Source organism: Dermatophagoides pteronyssinus, unplaced genomic scaffold (assembly GCF_027571235.1).
Source record: "Dermatophagoides pteronyssinus isolate colony J.1.1.1.1 unplaced genomic scaffold, Derpt_VIB-CSIC_2022.12 sq0025, whole genome shotgun sequence".
Classification (NCBI taxonomy): Eukaryota; Metazoa; Arthropoda; class Arachnida; order Sarcoptiformes; family Pyroglyphidae; genus Dermatophagoides; species Dermatophagoides pteronyssinus.
This window is the reverse complement of record NW_027461549.1, coordinates 389,801-413,205: the sequence shown is the minus strand read 5'-3', so window position 1 is coordinate 413,205 and position 23,405 is coordinate 389,801. Positions and strand designations below refer to the sequence as shown.

Genomic DNA, 23,405 nt, shown 5'->3' with positions numbered 1-23,405 from the left:
GACCATTGTGGAATATTGTTTTTTTGCTGCGATTGAAATTGAATTTTCAAGAAAAAAATAACAATGAAAAAAATACCAACCGATATTTGTGTGGATATCGAATTATTTCAAGATGATTTAAAAGATATCGATCAAGAATTTATTATAAGCATCGTTTCTATTTTTAAAATAGCCAAGGAAAGCAAGGAAATTGGTTTTCTATTTATGACCGATGATGCAACCTATGCATATGGTGATGTAATATGCGAATGGCTATCGTTAGAACATGATCCCAAGCGACCACAACAGATTGACATTTTAAATGATAAGAAAATTATTCAAGTCGATTCCGGCAATGAATTTGTTGTCGTCTTAACTGATGATGGACTAGTGTATCTAGCCAGTAGTGATGATTCTGAATGGCAAACGTACAATACTTTGCAATTGATCACTACCGGTAATGATCGTTTTGAAATGATAGCATGTGGACAGCATCATTTGTTATTGTTACGACAAGATGGCACTGTTTTTGCTTTGGGTGATAATGAATTTGGTCAATTGACCGGTAATTCAGAGTCATCGTATGATACTGTCGTGAACACTGGTTTGAATAATGTCAAAATAATAGCTTGTGGAAGTGAACATATCCTTGCTCTCACCAATACGAATGAAATTTATTCCTGGGGCCGGAATGAGGATGGACAGTTAGGTCTAGGCGATACAGATGACCGAAGAATACCATCATTGCTTTCATTTCCTGATGGTTCAATTAATAGCCAAATCAAAAATATTGTGGCCGGTGAATGGCATTCTGTATTTCTATTGGAGGATGGTCAGATTTTTGGATGTGGTTATGGTCAACCACCAATTAATGATAATGAGCAAGATTCAAAAGTGCCGACAAAAATACCGATTGAAAATTGTCAAAGTATGGCTTGTACAAATTATCTCCATATTTCATTGGCTTTGGATCATTCATCACATTATTATGAATGGGGTAGATTAAATTATAAAAAATTGTTACCACTCAAAAAATTGGACGGTCAACTGAAATCATTTGCAGCAGCATCAGCTATAGTAAATAAATCACCAATCACTTATGGCCTAACATCAGCCATCTATTCATTCGAATCGCATGATACAATATCAAATATTGGATTATTGGATAATCCGGATAATTATGATGTCGAATTTATTATCGGTGACAAACGTATAGTGGCTTGTAAATGTTTTTTGAAAATGGCATCAAAATATTATAGTCAAATGTTTTCGGGTGAATGGCAAGAAAGTAATGATAGAGTGGTGATTGATGCATATAGTTATGATGTATATTATTCATATCTTAGGATGTTACATACTGGCCAAATTCAAATCAATCAATCCAATATAGCCGAATTTATTGATTTGGCCAATTGTTATTGTGATGAACAATTAATGAAACATTGTCGAACATTCATACGAAGGGATCTCAATAAGCAAACTTTATTCATTTATCTTCCATTAATCAGTAAATATGAACTTAATGATATGAATGATAAACTTGTCGAATTAACAATCAAAGATGTTATACCAAAAATCAGTAATATTACAAAATTTCTGGAATGGTTTTTCGAACAACAATCTTTTTGTAAAACAAAAAATTTGCCTCGCAAAAGAAAGAAAAAACAGCCAACATTCACGATAACTGAAAATGATTTTCTTTCCGATTGATGCATTTGACTATCATAACATTTTCATTTTTTTGTTTTGTGTAACAATCATCATCATCAACAAAAATCATTGTTTAATTTTGATAGATAACCAACCAACCAAAATTTAATAATAATCTTTTGAAAAAAAAATATTACCAAATTTCTTAAAATTGATTTCATACGAGCAACAAACTTTGATTAAATAAAATTTTGTCTCCTCAATTTGATTATTTTTTTTCGTCCAGTTTTTTTTCTGTTTTTGTTGTTTTCAGCGAAAAAAAAAATTTTAAATTAGAAATTGTACGCTGTTTCATTTTTTTTCTTTCAAATTAATCATGCGCATTCAAAAATCAAGACTTGAAATTCAAGGGAAATATAATAATAAGGCGCCAGACTGTCTGGCTATTGAATGAAAACATGCAAAAAATGGTCCTTATTATCGTTTGATATTTTTTTTTATTTCCCATTCATTTTCGAAACATTAGTGCGATAAGTAATAAGTTTTAATTTCTTTTGCTAAAAATTTGTTTCTGATCTTGAAAAAAAAATGGAATTTGTGCAAGAATTCTTGGATAATGCTAAATTTTTTGGCCAAAATGAATCAATTCGACGATTGAAAACATGGATTAAACGACATTTTGATGATTATATTGAATTGATCGATTTTTTCGAATTAAATCATCCGAAAGATTGTTCAGACAATGACCAATTGATTTATTTTGGTGTTCAATTTAAAAATCCTTATCTGGCTGCTCGTGTTGTTGGTAGGTTATCTTTTTTTTTTTTGGGATTGATGTTCATTGAAAAAGAAAGTAGTTTTTTTAATTTCGAAATAATTATTATCATATTTAAATAGGCCGAAATGGTACTGTAATTCGTCGAATTCGTGAAATGACCGGAACTGAAATCATTTCACCACAATATCATTTGAATGAATGGATGACAAATAATTTTCGTCGCCCATCACAATGTACAAGACAATCATTTTTGATCATTTCACGAAATGCCATCCGTATCGTGTATTCTATCCTTTTGATCATTGCTACCGGAATCTATTTTCTGCAACGATTTCGTGATTTAATTTCACCAAATCCTGATGAAATTTCATATCGATTACCAGTACGATCAGATTTAGTTCCATCGATTCTTGCAAACAATGCAATGAAAATTATTCTGATTCAATGGTCTACAGATGTACGTATGTGTTGTGTATATGTATTATTGTGATGAACAATTAATGAAACATTGTAAATCATTCATACGAATGGATCTAAATGAATGGACTTTATTTACCTATCTTCCATTAATCGAACAATATAAACTTGATGGAATGAATGATAAACTTGTCGAATTAACAATCAAAAATGTTTTACCGAAAAACAAAAACAATATTACAAAATTTTTGAAATGGTTTTCCGAACAACAATCTCCTTGTAAAACAAAAGATTTGCCTTGCAAACAAAAAAAATCAACCTAAATTGACCATAACTGAAAAAGATTTTGTTTCCGATTGATACATTTGATAAATATAACATTTTCCTTTTTTTGTTTTGTATAACAATGTTAATTAAATTTGTTAAAAAACTTTTTTCGTAATAAAGTATTATTATGGATATGCAATTAATCTCAAGTGTTGTTTAATCCAATTTTGGAAATCTGGCCAAAAAAAAAATAGATCCGGGATGAGGGAGATTATCATTGATGATAGAGATGTATCCAGAATTTTTTAGTTTGTTTTTTTTGATAATGATGCACCCAATATAGATGGGTGTAAAGGTATAATCAATCAATTGATCAATCGAGTATTATGATAAACATCAATCAAGTAGGTCCTTGGAGACTCCAATCGTTTCAATCCATTATTTTTTTGCTGTGTTGGATGAGTGTTTGCTATTGCATACACTGTTTGTCATTTGAGATTCTGTCTTGCTCAGGTATTGTGTGCATTACATTTTATAATTTGTTTGTGTATTGTGTAGCAGATCATCGTTGAATATTGTTTTTTTTGCTGCGATTGAAATTGGATTTTCAAGAAAAAAACGATGAAAAAAGTACCAACCGATACTTGCTTGGATATTGAATTATTTCATGATGATTTAAAAGATATCGATCCGGAATTTATTCCAAGCATCATTTCCATTTTTAAAATATCTGCATATTTTAACAAAATGGGTTTTCTATTTATAACCAACAACAATACAACCTATGCTTATGGTGATGATATATGCAAATGGCTATCGTTAAAACATGATCCCAAACGACCACAACAAATTGGCATTTTGAATGGCAAGAAAATTATTCAAATCGATTCGGGCAATGAATTTGTTGTCGTTCTAACTGATGATGGATTAGTCTATATAGCCAGTAGTGAGCCAAGATGGCAAACGAACAATACTTTTCGATTGATCTCGACCTGTGATGATGATCGTTTTGAAATGATAGCATGTGGACAATTTCATTTGTTATTGTTACGACAAGATGGCACTGTTTTTGCTTTGGGTGATAATAGATATGGTCAATTGACCGGTAATTTGCACTCATCGTATAATGAACTTGTAAACACTGCAGTGAACAATGATTTGAATAATGTCAAAATAATAGCTTGTGGTGGAGCCCATAGTCTTGCACTCACCAATACGAATCAAATTTATTCATGGGGCTGGAATGAGTATGGACAGTTAGGTCTAGGCGATACAAATGACCGAAGAACACCCTCACTGGTTTCATTTCCTGATGGTTCGATTGATAGTCCAATCAAAAATATTATAGCCGGCCTTGGGCATTCTTTATTTTTATTGGAGGATGGTCAGATTTTTGGATGTGGTTATGGTCAACCACCTATTAATGATAATAAGCAAAATTCTTCTGTGCCGACAAAAATACCCATTGAAAATGTGCAAAGTGTGGCTTGTAAGAATCATCACCTTATTTCATATGCTTTGGATCATTCATCACATTATTATGAATGGGGTAAATTAAATAGTAAAAAATTAGTTCCACTCGAAAAATTGAATGGTCGACCGAAATCATTTGCTGCAGCATCAGCAATAGTAAATAAATCACCAATCACTTTTGGCCTAACATCAACCTTCTATTCATTCGAATCGCATGATACAATATCAAATATTGGATTATTGGATAATCCGAATAATTATGATGTCGAGTTTATTATCGGCGACAAACGTATATTGGCTTGTAAATGTTATCTGAAAATGTCATCAAAATATTATAATCGAATGTTTTCGGGTGATTGGCTAGAAAATGATCAAGTGATTATTAAAGATTATAGTTATGATATCTATTATTCATATCTACGTATGTTACATACTGGCCGGATTCGAATCAATCAATCCAATATAGCCGAACTTATTGATTTGGCCAATTGTTATGGTGATGAACGATTAATGAAACATTGTAAAACATTCATACGAACGGATCTAAATGAACGAACTTTATTCATTTATTTTCCTTTGATTGATAAATATGAACTTAATGAAATGAATGATAAACTTGTCCAGCTAACCATCGAAGAGGTTTTACCGAAAATTACTAACAATCTTTTGGAAAACAATGAAAATATTAACGAATTTCTTAAATTTTTTTTGTTAAGCGATAATCATTTTTTGAAAAAGATTTGTCAATAATATTTTGATAATTAATAAAAAACAAATTTTTTTTCTTAACAAAATCAAATCATTCATTTTTTTAAATAAATATTTTTTTTACAAATTACTCGCCAAATATTTACAAAATCATAAACTCGTCTATTTCGACCAAATTTGTATTAAATTTGTCACAATAGATGATTCTCGAATGATGAAAAATTTCGCTCAGAAAAAATTGTCTATTTTTTTTGTGGCAAAAATTAAGCTCCTCCCATTTTAGAATTTGTTTACTTTTGTCTACAGTGTATACAACGGAAAAACCGACAATTTTTCAACAAGAGTGCATTACATCATTTTTCATTTTGTTCTTTGTTTGTGTGTTTTAGAAGATCATTGTTGAATATTGTTTTTTTTGCTGCGATTGAAATTGGATTTTCAAGAAAAAAATAACGATGAAAAAATCACCAACCGATACTGATGTGGATATCCAATTATTTCAAAATGATTTGAAAGATATTGATCCGGAATTTATTCCAAGCATTATTTCGATTTATAAAATAACCAATACAAACAAGGGAATCAGTTTTCTATTTATTGCCAATAATAATGCTACTTATGCTTATGGTCGTGATATATGCAAATGGCTATCGTTAAAACATGATCCCAAACGACCACAACAAATTAACATTTTGAATGACAAGAAAATTATTCAAATCGATTCATGTTACAGATTTGTTGTCGTTCTAACTGATGATGGACAAGTGTATCTAGCCAGTGAAGATTCATTTTGGAAAACGAAAAATACTTTTAAATTGATTTCCACCGGTAATGATCGTTTTAAAATGATATCATGTGGACAGAATCATTTGTTGTTGTTACGAATAGATGGCACTGTTTTTGCTTTGGGTGATAATAGATATGGTCAATTGACCGGTAATTCAGAGTCATCGTATGATACTGTTGTGAACAATGGTTTGACTAATGTCAAAATAATAGCTTGTGGAAGTGAACATAGCCTTGCTCTTACCAATACGAATCGAATTTATTCCTGGGGCTGTAATAACAAGGGACAGTTAGGTCTAGGCGATACAAATGAACGAAGAATACCGACACTTGTTTCATTTTTTCATGGTCCAATCAAAAATATTATGGCCGGTGCAAATCATTCTTTATTTTTATTGGAGGATGGTCAAATTTTTGGATGTGGTCATGGTCAACGCCCTATCAATGATGATAATCAAGATGCAAAAGTGCCGGCGAAAATACCGATTGAAAATGTGCAAAGTATGGCTTGTAAGAATTCTCACCTTATTTCATATGCTTTGGATCATTCTTCACATTATTATCAATGGGGTAGATTATATAGTAAAAAATTGGCCCCACTCAAAAAATTGGATGGTCAACCTAAATCATTTGTTGCAGCATCAATAATGTCTTACAAATCACCAATCACTTTTGGCTTAACATCAACCATCTATTCTTTCGAATCGCATGATACGATAACAAATATTGGATTATTGGATAATCCGGATAATTATGATGTCGAATTTGTTATCGGCGACAAACGTATATTGGCTCGGAAATGTTACCTAAAAATGTCTTCAAAATATTATAGTCGAATGTTTTCGGGTGATTGGCTAGAAAATGATCAAGTGATCATTAAAGATTATAATTATGATGTTTATTACTCATATCTATTGATGTTACATACTGGTCGTATTCGAATCAATCAATCCAATATAGCTATACTTATTGATTTGGCCAATTGTTATGGTGATGAACGATTAATGAAACATTGTAAAACATTCATACGAAGAGATCTCAATAAGCAAACTTTGTGCATTTATCTTCCATTAATTAACAAATATGAACTTGATGATATGCATGACAAACTTGTCCAATTAACTACCAAAGATGTTTTACCGAAAATTGCTTATAATCTTTTGGAAAGCAAAGAAGATATTAAAAAATTTCTTGAATTGTTTTTTTTAAGCGATAATCTTTTTTTGAAAAAGATTTGTCAATAGTATTTTGATAATTAATAAAAAAACAAATTTTTTTTTCTTAACAAAATCAAATCAATCATTTTTTTTTAATAAATATTTTTTTTACAAATTACTCGCCAAATATTTACAAAATCATAAACTCGTCTATTTCGACCAAATTTGTATTAAATTTGTCACAATAGATGATTCTCGAATGATGATTTTCGCTCTAAATTGTCTATTCTTTTTTTTTTTTTTTTGGTGGCAAAAATTAAGCTTTTGTCTAACTTATTAGTACAGAGGAAAAACGGACAATTTTTCAACAAGAGTGTATTACATCAATTTTTATTTTGTGATTTGTTTGTGTGTTTTAGAAGATCATTGTTGAATATTGTTTATTTGCTGCGATTGAAATTGGATTTTCAAGAAAAAAAATAACGATGAAAAAAATACCAACCGATACTGATGTGGATATCGAATTATTTCAAAATGATTTAAAAGATATTGATTTAAAAGATATTGATCAGGAATTTATTCCAAACATCGTTTCTATTTTTAAAATAACCAATTCAAACAAGACATTTGGTTATCTTTGTATAACCAACAATGCTACCTATGCATATGGTGATGAAATATGCAAATGGTTATCGTTACAACATGATCCAAAACAACCACAACAGATTGACATTTTAAATGACAAGAAAATTCTTCAAGTCGATTCAGGTGAGGATTTTGTTGTCGTTCTAACTGATGATGGACTAGTGTATCTAGCTAGTTGTGATTCAAGATGGAAAACGAACAATACTTTTCGATTGATTTCCACCGGAGATGATCGTTTTCAAATGATAGCATGTGGAGAAAATCATTTGTTATTGTTACGACAAGATGGCACTGTTTTCGCTTTGGGAAATAATTGTTTTTGTCAATTGACTGGTAATTCAAGTTCATCGTATGATACTGTCGTGAACACTGGTTTGAATAATGTCAAAATGATAGCTTGTGGAGAAGGCCATAGTCTTGCTCTCACCAATACGAATGAAATTTATTCCTGGGGCTATAATAACTATGGACAGTTAGGTTTAGGGGATACAAATGTCCGAAGAACACCTTCATTGGTCTCATTTCCCGATGTTTTGATTGATAGTCCAATCAAAAATATTGTGGTCGGTGCAAGTCATTCTTTATTTTTATTGGAGGATGGTCAAATTTTTGGATGTGGTTATGGTCAATGCCCTATCAATGATAATGAACAAGATGCAAAAGTGCCGACAAAAATTCCCATTGAAAATGTGCAAAGTATGGCTTGTAAGAATCATCACCTTATTTCATATGCTTTGGATCATTCATCACATTATTATAAATGGGGTAGATTAAATACTAAAGAATTGGTCCCGCTCAAAAAATTGGATGGTCAACTGAAATCATTTGTTGCAGCATCAGCAACGTCACGCGTCTCCATAATTACTTTTGGCTTAACATCAACTATCTATTCATTCGAATCGAATGATCCGATATCAATCATTGGATTATTGGATAATCCTGATAATTATGATGTTATGTTTATTATCGGTGACAAACATATATTTGCTTCAAAATGTTACCTAAAAATGTCATCAAAATATTATAGTCGTATGTTTTCGGGTGATTGTCAAGAGAATAACCAAGTGATCATCAAAGATTATAGTTATGATATCTATTATTCATATCTAGTGATGTTACATACTGGCCGTATCCGTATCAATCAATCCAATATAGCCGAACTTATTGATTTGGCCAATTGTTATGGTGATGAACGATTAATGAAACATTGTCGAACATTCATACGAAGGGATCTCAATAAGCAAACTTTATTCACTTATCTTCCATTAATCAGTAAATATAAACTTGATGATATGCATGACAAACTTGTCGAATTAACTATCAAAGATGTTTTACCGAAAATTACTAACAATCTTTCGGAAAACAAAAAAAATATTATCGAATTTCTTGAATTGTTTTTTTTAAGCGATAATCTTTTTTTGAAAAAGATTTGTGAATAGTATACTAATTTTGATAATTAATAAAAAAACAAATTTCAAATTTCAAAACAAATAATCTTGATCGATAGATGGCGTTTGGTTTATCTTTTTTTTCAAATAATTCGAATTTGAATTTTGTTGGTTATCGGTTTTCATTGATTGTCAAGAATTTGGGTCATCGAAATATCATTATCATCATCATCACTGATGATAATGATTCGATGATGATAATGGAATTTTGAAATCATCGATTTTTAAATTTAATCATCATCATTTGCCATTATTTTTTTATCAAAAAATAAATTCAATTTGATGAAAAATCTGAATAACAAAAAGAAAAAAAATATTAAAAAAACACATGACTACGACAAAGATTTACTCACCACAAAACCTAAAATAATTATTAAAATTTTCAAATATTTTCTTGACAAGTATCTTCCAGGTATTTTTTTCAGGTAATGAATCAATTTTGACATTGAATATTCTTTTTCTTTCATTATCATTATTATAATGATTGATCACAATTCAATCTTTTGATTATCATCATTATAATGATCATGATGATCATCATAATAATCATCATCATTAAGTCGATTAAATGTCATAAAGTTCAATCAAAATGAAGAAAATAATCATCATCATCATGATAATTTCAGCAACAAAAAGCTGGAAAAAAAATCAATCATAAACCACCACCACCACCAACAACAACAACAACTACTTACCAAAAAAGCAGAATGCCTTCAGCCAAATTCATTTCGAATTGTTTCCGAATGACCGATTTTTTTTAGTTTTGTTCTTGATAAAAATAGTGATAATGATAATGATGATTACCAGCAACAAAATGATTCATGATGATCATTATTGAATTTCAATGTTGCAACAACAGAAAAATTCATTCATTCTTTTGGCCAAAGTGACAATTTTTGTAATTTGATTGGTCAATAGTTTTTTATCCAGATTGCGATTGTCCACCGATCAAAACAAAATAATATCATCAGGTGTGGTCACAATATCATCATCATCGAATTGGTAATTGATATAAATAAATGTTGAAGAGAAGAGAAGAGAAGTTGGCCACGAAAATAAAGATTAATATTTTGTTGTTGTTGTTGTTGTTGTGGTCAAAAAAAAACATCAACATCAACAACAACAACAAAACATATTGATGATTGAAACAAACATTGATCAAAAATCAATCAATCAATCAATCGATTTTTAATAAATAAATAAATAAGAACGATAAAAACGTTTCGTAAAAATCATTCATTTATATAAACGTGGCTTTTATAAATGAATGATTTTTTGTTTTGATTGTTTTCTTTTCGTAGTTATTGTTGTTGTTGTCTGTTTGTTGTTTGTTGCCAAATGTTCGATTCAATTTATAATTGTAATCAATCATTTGTTTTCATTTTACTGAGCGATAAATTTCTTGTAACAGCAGCAACAACTGAAGCCAAAGCAATCGAAGAAAATTCAGACATCCAACCGGTAGACAAGATGAAATTCAATATGTTTTGGGCAGAAAAATTTGTTGGGTTTTTTTTTCTTACTTGTCTTTGATTATCAACATCATTATTATTGTTTATGTATAAATATCATGCAGTGAGATTCATAGTCGAATTTCAATGATAATTTTCAATAATAGGGGTTTCACACTAGCAGCAATGTGAATGAAATATTTCAAATGCAATATTTCACTACATTTCAGCCTTATGGACTGAAATATTGCATTTGAAATATTTCATTCACATTGCTGCTAGTGTGAAACCCCTATAAAGAATTTTTCGTTTCAACATGAGTGGTGGTATAGTTGCAATCGATTCGTTTAATCAGCCATAATTCAATATTTTTGTTGAATTCTTCATTTGACCTGGATCAAAAACCATAATCATCATCGTCATCACACATTTACAAAACTTGATTTTTTCAATTCTTCTTCTTCGTTTGTTGTTGTTCAAAAGGTGTGTTTTTATCAGTTTTGTTGTAGTTGTTTTCATTACCATTTTTTTCAACAACAACAATAATAATTATCAATCTTAATGATTATAATTATCATCAAATGTTTTTTTTGTTTCGGTTTTTTTGATGGATGATGAATAAAGTGATGAAAAAACAAAACAAAAAACGAAAATTCAAAAATTATAATCGATAGGCGTTCATTATTTAATAGATAAATTGTGTTTCTGGAACAAAGAAAAAAAATCGAATGTTTAATGAAGCGGATAAAAACGTTCGAAAAGAACTATCGAATATAACAATCGATATATCGATCGAACACTATCGGTTTTTTTTTTTGGTTGTTTGGATTCGAATATGACATTTATTGAATCAAATCAAAAAAAAAATTCATTTTTTTGTGAAATTTTTTTCCCCGTTAAAAAACCAAAAAAATCAATCATTTTTTTCCAAATGTAAATATCCACAATGTTTCAGTAAACACAAAAATCTGTGTTTGTGTGTTTGCGTGTGTTAAAACAATCGGCGGAAAAAAGTTTTTAATAGCCAAAAAAAAAATAACAAGGTGATGATGAATAAATAATGATTTTTTTTTCATTTGTTGTTCTCAAGCAATTTTTCCAAATTTACATTTTTTATCATCATCATCATCATCATGATTATTTCGGTGAATACAAGAGAAAACCACACACACACACACATGTAAACATGACATAATAAACAAAAGATCAATTCATTTTTTTTCCAGTTGATATGCGATATGCGATGATTGGTGAGAATTTAACACCTTGATTGAATTTGACCGTTTTGTTGTATGGCTTGTGTGTGAATGTTTGTTTGTTTTGTTTTGTGTAATGACTTGACTTTATTCATTTCATTTCATTTCGATTGAATTTTGAATTCAAAAAATGATTTGAATTCAAAAAAAAACATAGAAAATCGATTTGGATCTAATCATCATCATCGACATCGACGAAAACATTATTTATTCAAATGAAAAAATAAAGATTACAGATCAAAAATCAAAAGTTATACAGGATTTTCTTTTTTGAAAAATCAGATTATTTAATCGGTCAAGGTGTTGTTGTTGTTGTTGATTTTCGAATCGTGATTCAAAATCCAAGAAAGATTCATTTTAAAAAAATAATCGATACTATCGATATGTGTGTATGTGCATGTTTTGTTTTTGTTTTTGTTGTTTATTTTGTTCCCGGATCTGTGTTTGATGCAACAGACAAAACAAAAACAAAACACTCAAAATCATTTGATCTAATTTGGATCGATCCAAACAACTAAAGAAAATCATTGAAAAAATAATCATTATTATGATTATGAAAATCAATTCCTCCCCCACATTCTCTCTCTCTTCCATCATTTTGTTCAAGAAAATTATCTTGATATTTCTCTTTCACATCTTTTTGCTGAACGAAATGAAAACAACAAAAATAAAGAGAGATATACGAAAAAAAGAGAGAAGTTAAATGCTTCAGGGTTTGTTAATTTGAAGAAAATTTTCCCGAAAAAAAAAAATTAATGTTGTTGTTGTTTTTCCGCCAGATTTCTCATTTTGGTTCCACTCGACTCAATTCGACGATAATGGTGGTAAGCGGTTTTCAACACCACCTTCATCATCACCATCAACGAAGAAGAAAATCAATCGATTGATCAATTTCAATATTCATCAATGATTTGAATAATGCAAAAAAAAAAATCAATTGATTTTTTTTCGATTTGAATAATGCAAAACAAAAATCATTAATATAACCACCACGAACTACCACCACCACCACCACCAAGATCACAACACCATCACCGCTATCATAATTAATGATGATGATAATCATATTTGACGAAAACAAAAAAATTAAATGAGAAAAAGAGAAAAACTCGATGTGAAAAAAGAGAAAATCAATTCGTTTGTCAAAGTTGGATGTGGTACGTTCACAGGAGATGAAAAATTTTATCGTCTTTTGGCAACAAAGATGTAAAACGTTTGACTGCCGCCAAATGTTTTTTGTTCCATGAAAACTTGTTGAATATTTTCAAAAATTTTTCTAATAGGGGTTTCACACTAGCAGCAATGTGAATGAAATATTTCAAATGCAATATTTCACTACATTTCAGCCTTATGGACTGAAATATTGCATTTGAAATATTTCATTCACATTGCTGCTAGTGTGAAACCCCTATAACGATAATCATCATTCGAATGAAAAATTATCGAACGTTTTGTGTTTGACAAATATCGATTGTTCCGATATCGATAGTTGTTAATGTTCGAATTCTTTTTAAAGATCAAATTCGAAATCAATGTTCATAAATGTTGTGATTTTGTTTACAAACTGATTATCATAATGATAATCTTGAAAAAGTTTTCTACGATAAAAAAAAGGGTTTTACTGGTTTTTTTCAAATCAAATCAAAAATGATTGATCATCATCATCATCGATACAAAATGAGATCTCCAAATTCACCATCATCAACATTGATAATAATGTTGAAGATAATTTTATTCATTTTAATAAATTATTGTTCATCAATTTTGGCTTATCATATTTCATCATCATCATTGATCATATCAAATTTATCATCATCATCGTTATCGACACCTGTATCATCGATACAATCAAAAATCGATAATAAATCGTCGTTATCAAATAATCAATATATGGAAGATATTGATGAACAAGATGATAATGATGATGATGATGATGAATATTTATATGATGAAAAAAATGGTTATTATAAAAAGAATAATAATTTAACGAAAAATTCTAATAATAATGATCAATATGAAACATTATCATCTGAAAATCATCAACATCGATTAATAAATATTGATAATAATAATAATAATAATAATAATGATTTTTGTAATGAAAATTATATTGATTCAGCATATTTTAATGGATATGATACAATTATAACACGTGGTAATAATCTTTGGTATTATTATAAAGATCGTCGTAATCGTCATTTAAGTCGTTCATTTGATCAACGTAGATTTACACAAGGTATGTTTTTTTTATAAAAAAAAGATATGGATGATTATTTTGTTTGATCGGTTTGTCCTTATTACCATGATGATGACCATCGTTCGTTTTTCAATTAATCAGAAAAAAAACAAAACGATGATGGTCATTTTTTTGGATAATTTTGCAATCGAATGATAATGGAATGATGAATATAGATGACATCATTATCATTTGACTTTATTTGAGGTCAGCTAACAAAAATATGAAAATGAGAAAAAATGATTTGTTTCGCAATACAAATATGAAAAAGGGTTTTGACCTAAAAAATTTTCTATATCTTTTTGTTTTTAAAAGTTTTGAAATATTTTAAAAAAATATTTTAATCATCATCATCATTATTATAATAATCATCATCCAGATTCAACTATATCGACCTTGTTGTCATCATCGTTGTTGTCATTATTATCATCATCGTTGTTGTTGTCAAAATAATAAAACAATATTGGATGACATCATAGATAATGATAATAATGATGAATGAATGAATGAATTTTACCAGAAAAAAACAAACAAAACAAAACAAAACAAATTGAGTTCATTTTTGTTTCTGCAAAAGAAAGAAAGAGAGAATTTGATTGATGAAAATACCATTTCATTTTGATGAATGATGATAATGGTCAACAATAAGGTATTGGATATGTTAAAATAGCCAAATGATTAGCCATGCATAATAATCGATTAATCGATTCCGAAAATTTTTGTTTGTTTGTTTATATTTCCCGCCAGAAATCTGTCATTCATAACAATCTTCTCACACCGGTTTCAAAAATCAAGATTGTTGTTTTTGGCTTTGTTTTCTCGATTGAAAATCTTCTTAATTATTTCATTTTAAAAAAGGATTTAAAAAAGCTTCTGCTGTTGATGTTTTTCTTGCCAAATAAACCAAGTTAATACGATTGTCACACACACACAATCAATAGTGGAAATAGATAAAGAAAGAAAGAAAAAAGATTTATTTTCCCCTCTCTCTCTTATTTCGGCTATTTTCACTTCGGTATTTCATCATGATAAAAGTTGTCATTGAATTTTAAGAAAAAAAAGGTTAGAATAGAATAGTTTTTCCCCTTTTATTCATTATTATTTTTTTCTGCTGACTATTTCGACCTTATCATCCTATTATTCATTATATAATCCATAATAAAAACATCCTTATCATTTTTTTGAAATTCTTCGTACACAAAAGAAGACAAAAAAAAAATATATGAAAATGTTAAACGGTGGTGGTAGAAAGGTCATCAAAAAAAAACAGCAGCTACAAAATGACAAAACATCATCATCATTGTCATTTTTGTAGCTGCCATTCAATGATGATGATGATGATGATGACATGATTTTTTTTCTTACCTATTTCATTCATTATTGATTTGAATATTTTTTATTTTTCATATTTTGAATGAATGAATGAAGAAATTATTAATATATTTTACGTTTTACGTTTTACGTTTTGGCCAAACTAAAACGTTTTCATCATTTATCGACTAATGAAAATGATAATAATAATCATTATCGATAAATTATCTTTGTCGTTTTTCTTTTCTTTAGTTATCGATATTTTTTTTTCAGTTATCGCAAAAGGTTCTTCTTCTTTGTAATCTTCATTGATTCAATGTCATTTGAAGAGAAAAAAATTGTCAATATTTCTTTTCTAATGTCTGATGATGAATTGATCAATTTCAATGATGATGATGATGATGATGACCTTTTTTCCCACAACAATATTTATTGATGATGCTTCTGTGTTGTATGATGATGATAATGATGATGATAATAATGTTTTTTCATATCGGAAAAAAAACACATCCCTAGATAAAAAACGGTCAATCAAACAACAATTTTATCATAAAATCGATATTTGATTGAATTAATGATTTAAAAAAAATTGGTTTTCATCGATATCATTCGGTTTTCTTTTTCCTGTTTTTTTTGGGATGTTTTCCACACACAGGACTTTCCTTTTTCCTTATATCAATATTGGATATCGATCGATGATATTTTGTTCAGTTTTTCTTCTTGATTTGATAACGTTTTTTGTCCATTTTTCATTATTATGTAATTGAAATTGAAATTAGAAAAACTCCATTTGGTCTTTTAGCATTTGAAAGATGTTTTCAATGGCTTGAAAGACATTGAAAATTGAAAATGAAAAAAACAGTTTATTAATTTCCAAATATGAATATAAAGATCATTAAAAAAGATAACAACAACAACAGAAAAAATTGTAGGTGGTGGTAGTGATGCTGGTGTGAAAAATAAATGAAAACGAAAAACAAATGCAGGATATTCTTTCTTTTTCATTAAGATTTTATCATCATCATTTTGGGGAAAAAAACAGTTACACTAGATACGAAAACATTACAAAACTTTCGGTTATCAACAACAACAACACATTATTATTATGTATTTTTTTCTCTTTTTTTCGTCGTTTGAGATAATCATAATTATTATCATCTTTTGATGATGATGATGTTTCACATTGATAATGATGATGATGGTAAATATTTCATTAATATTTTTTCTCATTAATGATGAAAAAAGATTTCAGAGATTAAAAAAAAAATGTGTAAAATATGGATTCAAAAAAAAAGATTTTCCGAAAAGATTTTTTTTTCTGTAGACTTTTCCGTAAATATTTCGGTCATATTTGGAAACTGTAAAATCCAGGGAAGATTTCTGGAATTTTTTCTCGTTGAACCAAAACAAAAATCAATCTCAATTAGTTAATGACTTGAAGGATTCAAAAAAAACAAGTTTTTTTTTGAATTTTTTTTTGCAAATTTAACATAATTTTCATTCAAAGAAACAAATCAGAAAAGATAATCATTGGCTAGTGATTCATAATAATCAAAAAGAATGTCCTAATTGAACAATAATAATAATATAATCGATTTTTGTTTCTGATGAAATGATCAAGTTTCAAAAACAAAACGAACGAAATTAAATGAAATGTAAATGTAAATCAAACATGATTATTATTCTACATGAAAATGATTATAGCTTATTTCAAAAAATTGAAAATTATCCTAGAAAGTTTTTTTCTTCTGATTTTGAAAATATGCCTTAATTTCGTTTGTTTTTAATTTCTTGTTTTTTGTTTTCATCTCATATCATAGGTGATTATATTCAAGGTGCATTCAACATATCACGAACACCATTATATTGTCTGAATAATCATGAAAAACAACGGCGACAAATACGTCAATCATCATTGATGGATCAATCGATTGGTTTATATTCAACCAATCGATTATCAAACATTGATCAACAACAACGAAGACAACGACAAAAATCAATGCCATTACGATCGAAATCTACTGTTGCGGATCATTTGAATCAACAAAGATCTTCTGGTCAATCAACGGCGTCGCAATCGCAAACATTAACCGGTCATTGTGAAGAATTACAAAAATTACGTTCAACAGCAATATATTTTTTACATAATAAACAACATCAACGTAGTTATTATAATTTAGATGTACGTTATCCGAATGGTACACAACGTCGTGTTCGTTCACGTGATTTACCATGGAATATGAAACAGGTAAGTTAAAGCAAAATGTTTTTTAAAAATTTCAATTTAGAAAATTTGTTTTTCCCCTTTTAATCAATCATAATCATTTCAAATAATAATAATTGATTGATGATGATAATGATGATGATGATGGTTAAATTGAAGTCGAGTCGGCGATAAGCTATTTTTAATTTTTTCTTGATGTTCCAATTGAACATTGGAACAAAAACAGCTTGTAAACGACAACGACATAACCGCTTTTAATAGAACACCCGGTATGACATCTTTCTTTAATGTTGTCGCTGGTTTTGATCAATCAGATTTAAACTTTTTTTCCTTTTGCTTTTTGCTTTTTGCTTTTAAATGTTACTATTTTTAATGATGAGAAAGTGAGTGAGAGTGAAACTGGAACTGGTGATGGTTGTTGTTGTTGTTGTTCCGTCAATTTATGATAAAAAACCTGAATCTGATTGAATCGAAAAATTGAATTAATGAAATGAAAAGTTTTTTTCAGTTTGCATCTAAAAAATCTTCTAAGCTTTCCTTTAATTTGATTTAGTTTTTCATATAAATCTTATGTCGATGCTTTGGTTGTTGGTAAACATTCATTTTTCATTTTGGATGAGATTTTGATCAATTGATTTGAATTGATTTTTTGGACAAAAAACCGAAACAAACAAACAAATGTTTATCTCATAAAAACATTAATAAAGTGAATGTTTTGTTTTGTTTGTTTTAAAACAATCATCATCATTTGTTTAAAGTTAAGATCAATCGCGATTTTTGTTCGTTGTTCAATGATCAAACATTTTTAGCATTTCATTGAAAACGTTTTTTCCCTTCTGTTTCCTTTTTCATTTGGCTATTTTAACATCATCATCATCATTAAATTTGTTGTCGTTTCTATTCCCATTTTGACAAGGGGAAGCCAGACCAAAAAACTTTTCGATAATGATGATGATGATGATTATGATGATGACAAGAGCTGGACATTTAAAAGAAAAAGTTTTCTCCTTCCGAAGAAAGCTAAAGTTCACTTTTTTATCATTCATTCAATCAATCGATCGATCGCTCTAGCGATATCATTTGCTTAGGGTTTTTTCCTTTGATTTTTACGAAAAAAAAAATGTCTTCTTCCTTGACCAAAAATGACTTTTTAAAAAAAATTATTTACATCGTTCGTTTGATGAATGAATGAATGATTGATTGAAAAACTGATCCAAAATTAGTAAATTATAACTGGGGGGATCTTGTTTTTTTCTTCATCATCGTATTCATATGATGGTGGCTATTTTTTTTCTCCTCGTTATAATTTGCTCCTAAGGCTGTTTTTGGTCCTGTGTTTGGTGTGGATTTTTTTTCCATTTTTAATTGATTTTTTTCGCTTTACATTTTCAATTTTGATTCGAAATTGGTGTTAGTCTATTCGCGGTTTGTAGTTTGTTCCAGAAAGAAAACAGACAGAAAACAAGAAAAAAAACAAATTTCTTAATCCAAATATTAATTGATTTGTGTTTGAAAATCGTTCGATGAACTTTATTCAATGAAAAAAATTCATTTTTTTCCCTTATTCAATAAACATTTCGTAATCAAAATTTAAAAAAAATTGACTAATTTCTTCAATGTTAATCTATTATGAGAAACATATGGTTATCATTGATCACCGATTGGATTTTTTTCATTTCATTTGTTTCCCACATTGCAAATGACAAAAAAAAACTTTAAAAAAAATGTCATAATCAAACAATGAACAAAAAACCAATAATGATTATTATTGGTTTTTTCCCTATTCATTTGAAATTTTATTTTCAAAATGAAAAAAAGTTTTCCGCTTTTAAAATCTTTTTCTTTTCATCATCAACATCATTATCAAGATGTACTTTTTGTTTCGAATTGAAATTAGCCAAATCACCATATTATGCAAATTAATAACATATAAAAACATTAAAAAAGAAAACGATTAAAATGAGAAGAAATCCATTGATTTTTGTTTTCATCTTTGTTGTTGTTGTTGTTGTTTTGAATTTTTATTCAAATTTAAATTTTTCAACACCATTTTAGCAGAAAAATGCGAAAGCAAAATTTTTATTTCAATTTTCAAAAATTTTTTTTTAAAGAAATTCATTTCAAAGTTCATTTGCGTTCGTGTGTTTTTTTTTCATCATCATCATCATTAAAAATTTAGAATCAAACTAAATGATGATTTCGAGAGAAAAAAAAAACAACGAAGATAATCTCGATTCGATTAATACAGAAGAAAAAAACAGGGAATCTATTCACTATCATCATTGAATTATAGCTTCTTTGACATTTTCATTGATTTTTTTTTCATTCACACAAAATTTGTTTCGTTTGTAAATGTGACAAAATTATTGAGATCAAAGTGTTATTAGGACGATATTTTTTTTTGTTTCGTTTTGTTTGTCACATAAATATCGAGAGATTGTTAATAATGACAATTTGACAGCAACAACAATAACAACAAAAAACTTGTCAGCATCATTATCATTATTTCTTTTATATGAATGGTATATGGTTTTTGTTGTCAGGTCGAAATCATGTTATGGATCAAAAATCAATTCAGTTCACATTTCGGATCTAGGATTGAAAAAAAATGAATTTTTTGTTTCATATTGATTTACAAAAAAAGCAAAAACAAAAATCTTATCCATTGATTTGATTTGATTGATTGATTCCTGTGATCGATAATCAATGATGATGATGATTATTATGGTTATTTTAAATATCTATTAATGTGTTTTACACTTGATTGAATTTTGGTTTGTCATTCATTCATTCATTCTTTTTGTTGTTCTCTTTTCGTTCAGGTTGGTTTACTTACTGGTAATCTATGGCCAAATGGTTGGGAACTATATCAACAATTTCGTCCGGTTGCTTTTTTACCATCACGTTTTGAAATGATTTTCATTTTAAATGAACATAATTTTGATCAAGAGTTATCAATTCTGAATTTATATGCTGATAATGAACAACAACAACGTTTTCAATCCAAACGTTTAATCAATAATAATAATAAAAATCAAACAGAAAAAAATTTTGTTCAAAAATCTCCAATCTTAATATGGAATAATTTAGATGCAATTAATTGGAATCAATCATGGAGAACAAAATTATTAGATTTTGAACCACCGGTAAGTTTTACCGGTATGTTTGAAATGAATGGTATTGTTTATGCTATTGGTGAACAGATTCATTCGAATTCTGTACGTAGAATTGGAAAAATGTATCAATATTATGTTACCGATAATGATGGTCGTAATTTTAAAGAATTGGTAAGAATCATTCTGTTTGCTTGTAAAATTTTCTTTAATAATTTATTGTTTCATCCTCTATATATAGAATCAAACTGTACAAGAATTTTTTGGTTGTCCAAAATCCAAAATTTCAACAACAACAACAACATCTACAACTACAATGAAACCTTCTGTGACTAGCCGGACATCAACTACTTCTTCTTTTTCATCAATGACTTCGGCAACAAGCCATAGACAAAATCCAATTGTTTCAAAATCAACGACAACAACAACGACGACTACGAAAATGACACCGAGGCCTTCAACCACCACCACGATAGCAACAACTAAAAAGACCACAATGACAACAACAACAACAACCACACCAAAGCCTACGGTCATCACCACAATTTCAACAACATCGACATCATTACCTACTACAATAATGAAAAATCTTGAATCATCATCATCGAAATCTTTTAATGATAATGAAGAAGAATATGATAATGAAGATGATGATAGTGACGATGAATCATCGAATGATATTGATGATTCATTATCATCAACAATACCTCCTATTGATCATATAATTATACCAAAGAAAAAATCTTCATTATCCTACGAATCATCAAATCATTCGATTTCTATTCAACCAAATAATACAATAACCGAAGAATTTGATTCATCCGAAACACCATCATCATCATCATCATCAACATCAGTATTTTTACGAAATTCACGTGCAAAAATTTCATCGTCACAATCGACAATCAATAAATCGATTCGTAATGATAATCAACCATTAGGCTCATCATCATCATCATCTAATTCGGGTAGTAATGTTGTTCGTGGAACAACATTATTATTTCCAAAATTAGCTACAGCTGGTTCAAGTTATCCAACAGTTACGTTAAGAGAAACCGATTCTATTATGTTAACCATATTGATTGCAATCGTAATCGGTGCATCAATATTATGTATTATATTGGCCTGTTTAGTTATTAATGGTAAGTAGTTTTTTCTAAATCAAATCAACAATCTTTGTCCAACACACAATAACAATCATCACGAATAGGAATTAGTCAAATATGAAAAAATATAGAAATGGATAGGATTAACACATTAACCCCTTAAATTGAAAAAAAATTCTTTATATTTTTTTTTGTTCCGTTATCGTTGTTTGTTTGTTTGTATCCTTTCTATCAATACATCAAATCGATTACCTTCCTTTCCTTTCCCTTAAAAAATTTCATTTCAATAAAAAAAATGAAAGGAAAAAAACGTCCACTTCCTCCCCATTTTGAAGGTGGTCATCGTATTGAACCGGCCATACCAAAACCAACAATCATTGGTCTGGATTATCATCGTCGTAAAAATTCAACAACCAGTTCGTTAACACCATTCAATTTTTTGGCTCGATATGATTCAATGAATTCATTAACGGCCATTTATTCACAAGTAAATCATCATCCTGGTTTACATCATTCACATCATTCAAGACCACCATCATCACGTTCACAATTATCACCAGTGATTATTGAACCAACTTCCAGTCCAAATTTACATGCATTACATCCAACTCATCCAACAATGCCGCCACCACCACCACCACCTCCTCCGGTTCCTTCTACAATATCACCACCGACAACAATATCTAGAAATGTTGGTGGACCAATACTTCATCATAAATCTATTTCAGTTAATCTAAATAATCCTAAATCTGGTCATCATCATCATCATCATCATCATAACCATCACAATCATCTTCATAATTCTCATCACAAGAATCATAGTAATCATTATTCATCATCATCTATAGTAGTGAATCCGGAATCGAATCAGATAGCTGAAGAAATACCTGGACCATCAACAAAAGTTGGCACAAGTTCACCATCCAATAATCATCATCAAAAACAACAACAGTCATCTTCCACCTCATCGAATCGAATCAAATCATTTGAAAGATTTGAAAATTTAATCTGAAAAAAACTTCACATTATAATTACCTTGTGCATAATAATTTTTTCTAAACTGTGACAAAACATTTTTTTTATTGTACAGATTTTTTTTCGAAAACAATCACCCAGTATTCTAGTTATATAATTGTAATGATGATTTTTAATTGATTTGAATGTTTTATTTCGGCACATTGATTTCAAATTTTATTTTTTATTGTTTCGATTTATATTTATTAGCGAATAAAGAAAAATTAAGATTTATTAATCGATTGAATTGAATGGCAAGTTTGAATCAAATCTGATCAAATGTTTTTGATGAGAGCCAATAGATGGCAGCACAGGTTCTACAAAAAAAAAAAAAAAAAAATCGATTCTCTGTATTCACATTTTTCGATAATTATGCAAAGCGCTCT

At 28.9% G+C, this 23,405-nt stretch overlaps 6 protein-coding genes across 10 annotated transcripts; all 6 read left to right on the top strand.

Moving 5' to 3' along the window:
• Positions 1-43: 43 nt before the first annotated feature.
• Positions 44-1,850, top strand: LOC142645855 (RCC1 and BTB domain-containing protein 2-like). The gene has a single exon (XM_075823286.1). The coding sequence runs from the start codon at positions 64-66 to the stop codon at positions 1,687-1,689; it is 1,626 nt and encodes a 541-aa protein (XP_075679401.1). The 5' UTR covers positions 44-63; the 3' UTR covers positions 1,690-1,850.
• Positions 1,851-2,029: 179 nt separating this feature from the next.
• Positions 2,030-3,215, top strand: LOC142645861 (uncharacterized). The gene is made up of 2 exons (XM_075823310.1): positions 2,030-2,434; positions 2,527-3,215. Exons 1-2 carry the CDS (start codon positions 2,218-2,220, stop codon positions 2,895-2,897), a joined length of 588 nt encoding a protein of 195 aa, XP_075679425.1. The 5' UTR covers positions 2,030-2,217; the 3' UTR covers positions 2,898-3,215.
• A 241-nt stretch (positions 3,216-3,456) lies between these two features.
• LOC142645860 (RCC1 and BTB domain-containing protein 2-like) lies at positions 3,457-5,333 on the top strand. Its single transcript, XM_075823307.1, has one exon. The coding sequence runs from the start codon at positions 3,713-3,715 to the stop codon at positions 5,312-5,314; it is 1,602 nt and encodes a 533-aa protein (XP_075679422.1). The 5' UTR covers positions 3,457-3,712; the 3' UTR covers positions 5,315-5,333.
• A 227-nt stretch (positions 5,334-5,560) lies between these two features.
• LOC113790853 (RCC1 and BTB domain-containing protein 2-like) lies at positions 5,561-7,317 on the top strand. Its single transcript, XM_075823309.1, has one exon. The coding sequence runs from the start codon at positions 5,728-5,730 to the stop codon at positions 7,300-7,302; it is 1,575 nt and encodes a 524-aa protein (XP_075679424.1). The 5' UTR covers positions 5,561-5,727; the 3' UTR covers positions 7,303-7,317.
• A 195-nt stretch (positions 7,318-7,512) lies between these two features.
• LOC113797622 (RCC1 and BTB domain-containing protein 2-like) lies at positions 7,513-9,334 on the top strand. The gene has a single exon (XM_027348035.2). It carries the CDS (start codon positions 7,701-7,703, stop codon positions 9,297-9,299), a length of 1,599 nt encoding a protein of 532 aa, XP_027203836.2. The 5' UTR covers positions 7,513-7,700; the 3' UTR covers positions 9,300-9,334.
• A 3,112-nt stretch (positions 9,335-12,446) lies between these two features.
• Positions 12,447-23,257, top strand: LOC113798939 (uncharacterized). Of its 5 annotated transcripts, XM_075823305.1 has the most exons (8): positions 12,448-12,728; positions 12,795-13,172; positions 13,610-14,251; positions 17,383-17,810; positions 20,609-20,932; positions 20,990-21,073; positions 21,141-22,041; positions 22,308-23,257. In XM_075823305.1, exons 2-8 carry the CDS (start codon positions 13,106-13,108, stop codon positions 23,015-23,017), a joined length of 3,156 nt encoding a protein of 1,051 aa, XP_075679420.1. In that variant the 5' UTR covers positions 12,448-12,728; positions 12,795-13,105; the 3' UTR covers positions 23,018-23,257. The 5 variants fall into 5 exon arrangements, with proteins under 5 accessions (XP_075679419.1, XP_075679420.1, XP_075679418.1 ...); XM_075823304.1 differs by having other exon boundaries at positions 12,447-12,728; positions 20,609-21,073; positions 22,341-23,257; XM_075823303.1 differs by having other exon boundaries at positions 20,609-21,073.
• Positions 23,258-23,405: the final 148 nt, after the last annotated feature.

Excerpts from the sequence above, each read along its gene's own strand:
- LOC142645855 (XM_075823286.1), top strand. The coding sequence starts at position 64 with ATGAAAAAAATACCAACCGATATTTGTGTGGATATCGAATTATTTCAA.
- LOC113798939 (XM_075823303.1), top strand. The coding sequence starts at position 13,106 with ATGAGAAAAAGAGAAAAACTCGATGTGAAAAAAGAGAAAATCAATTCG. Across the intron at positions 14,252-17,382 it reads TCAACGTAGATTTACACAAG|GTGATTATATTCAAGGTGCA; the intron begins GTATGTTTTTTT and ends CTCATATCATAG. Across the intron at positions 17,811-20,608 it reads TACCATGGAATATGAAACAG|GTTGGTTTACTTACTGGTAA; the intron begins GTAAGTTAAAGC and ends CTTTTCGTTCAG.
- LOC113790853 (XM_075823309.1), top strand. The coding sequence starts at position 5,728 with ATGAAAAAATCACCAACCGATACTGATGTGGATATCCAATTATTTCAA.
- LOC142645860 (XM_075823307.1), top strand. The coding sequence starts at position 3,713 with ATGAAAAAAGTACCAACCGATACTTGCTTGGATATTGAATTATTTCAT.
- LOC142645861 (XM_075823310.1), top strand. The coding sequence starts at position 2,218 with ATGGAATTTGTGCAAGAATTCTTGGATAATGCTAAATTTTTTGGCCAA. Across the intron at positions 2,435-2,526 it reads TCTGGCTGCTCGTGTTGTTG|GCCGAAATGGTACTGTAATT; the intron begins GTAGGTTATCTT and ends ATATTTAAATAG.
- LOC113797622 (XM_027348035.2), top strand. The coding sequence starts at position 7,701 with ATGAAAAAAATACCAACCGATACTGATGTGGATATCGAATTATTTCAA.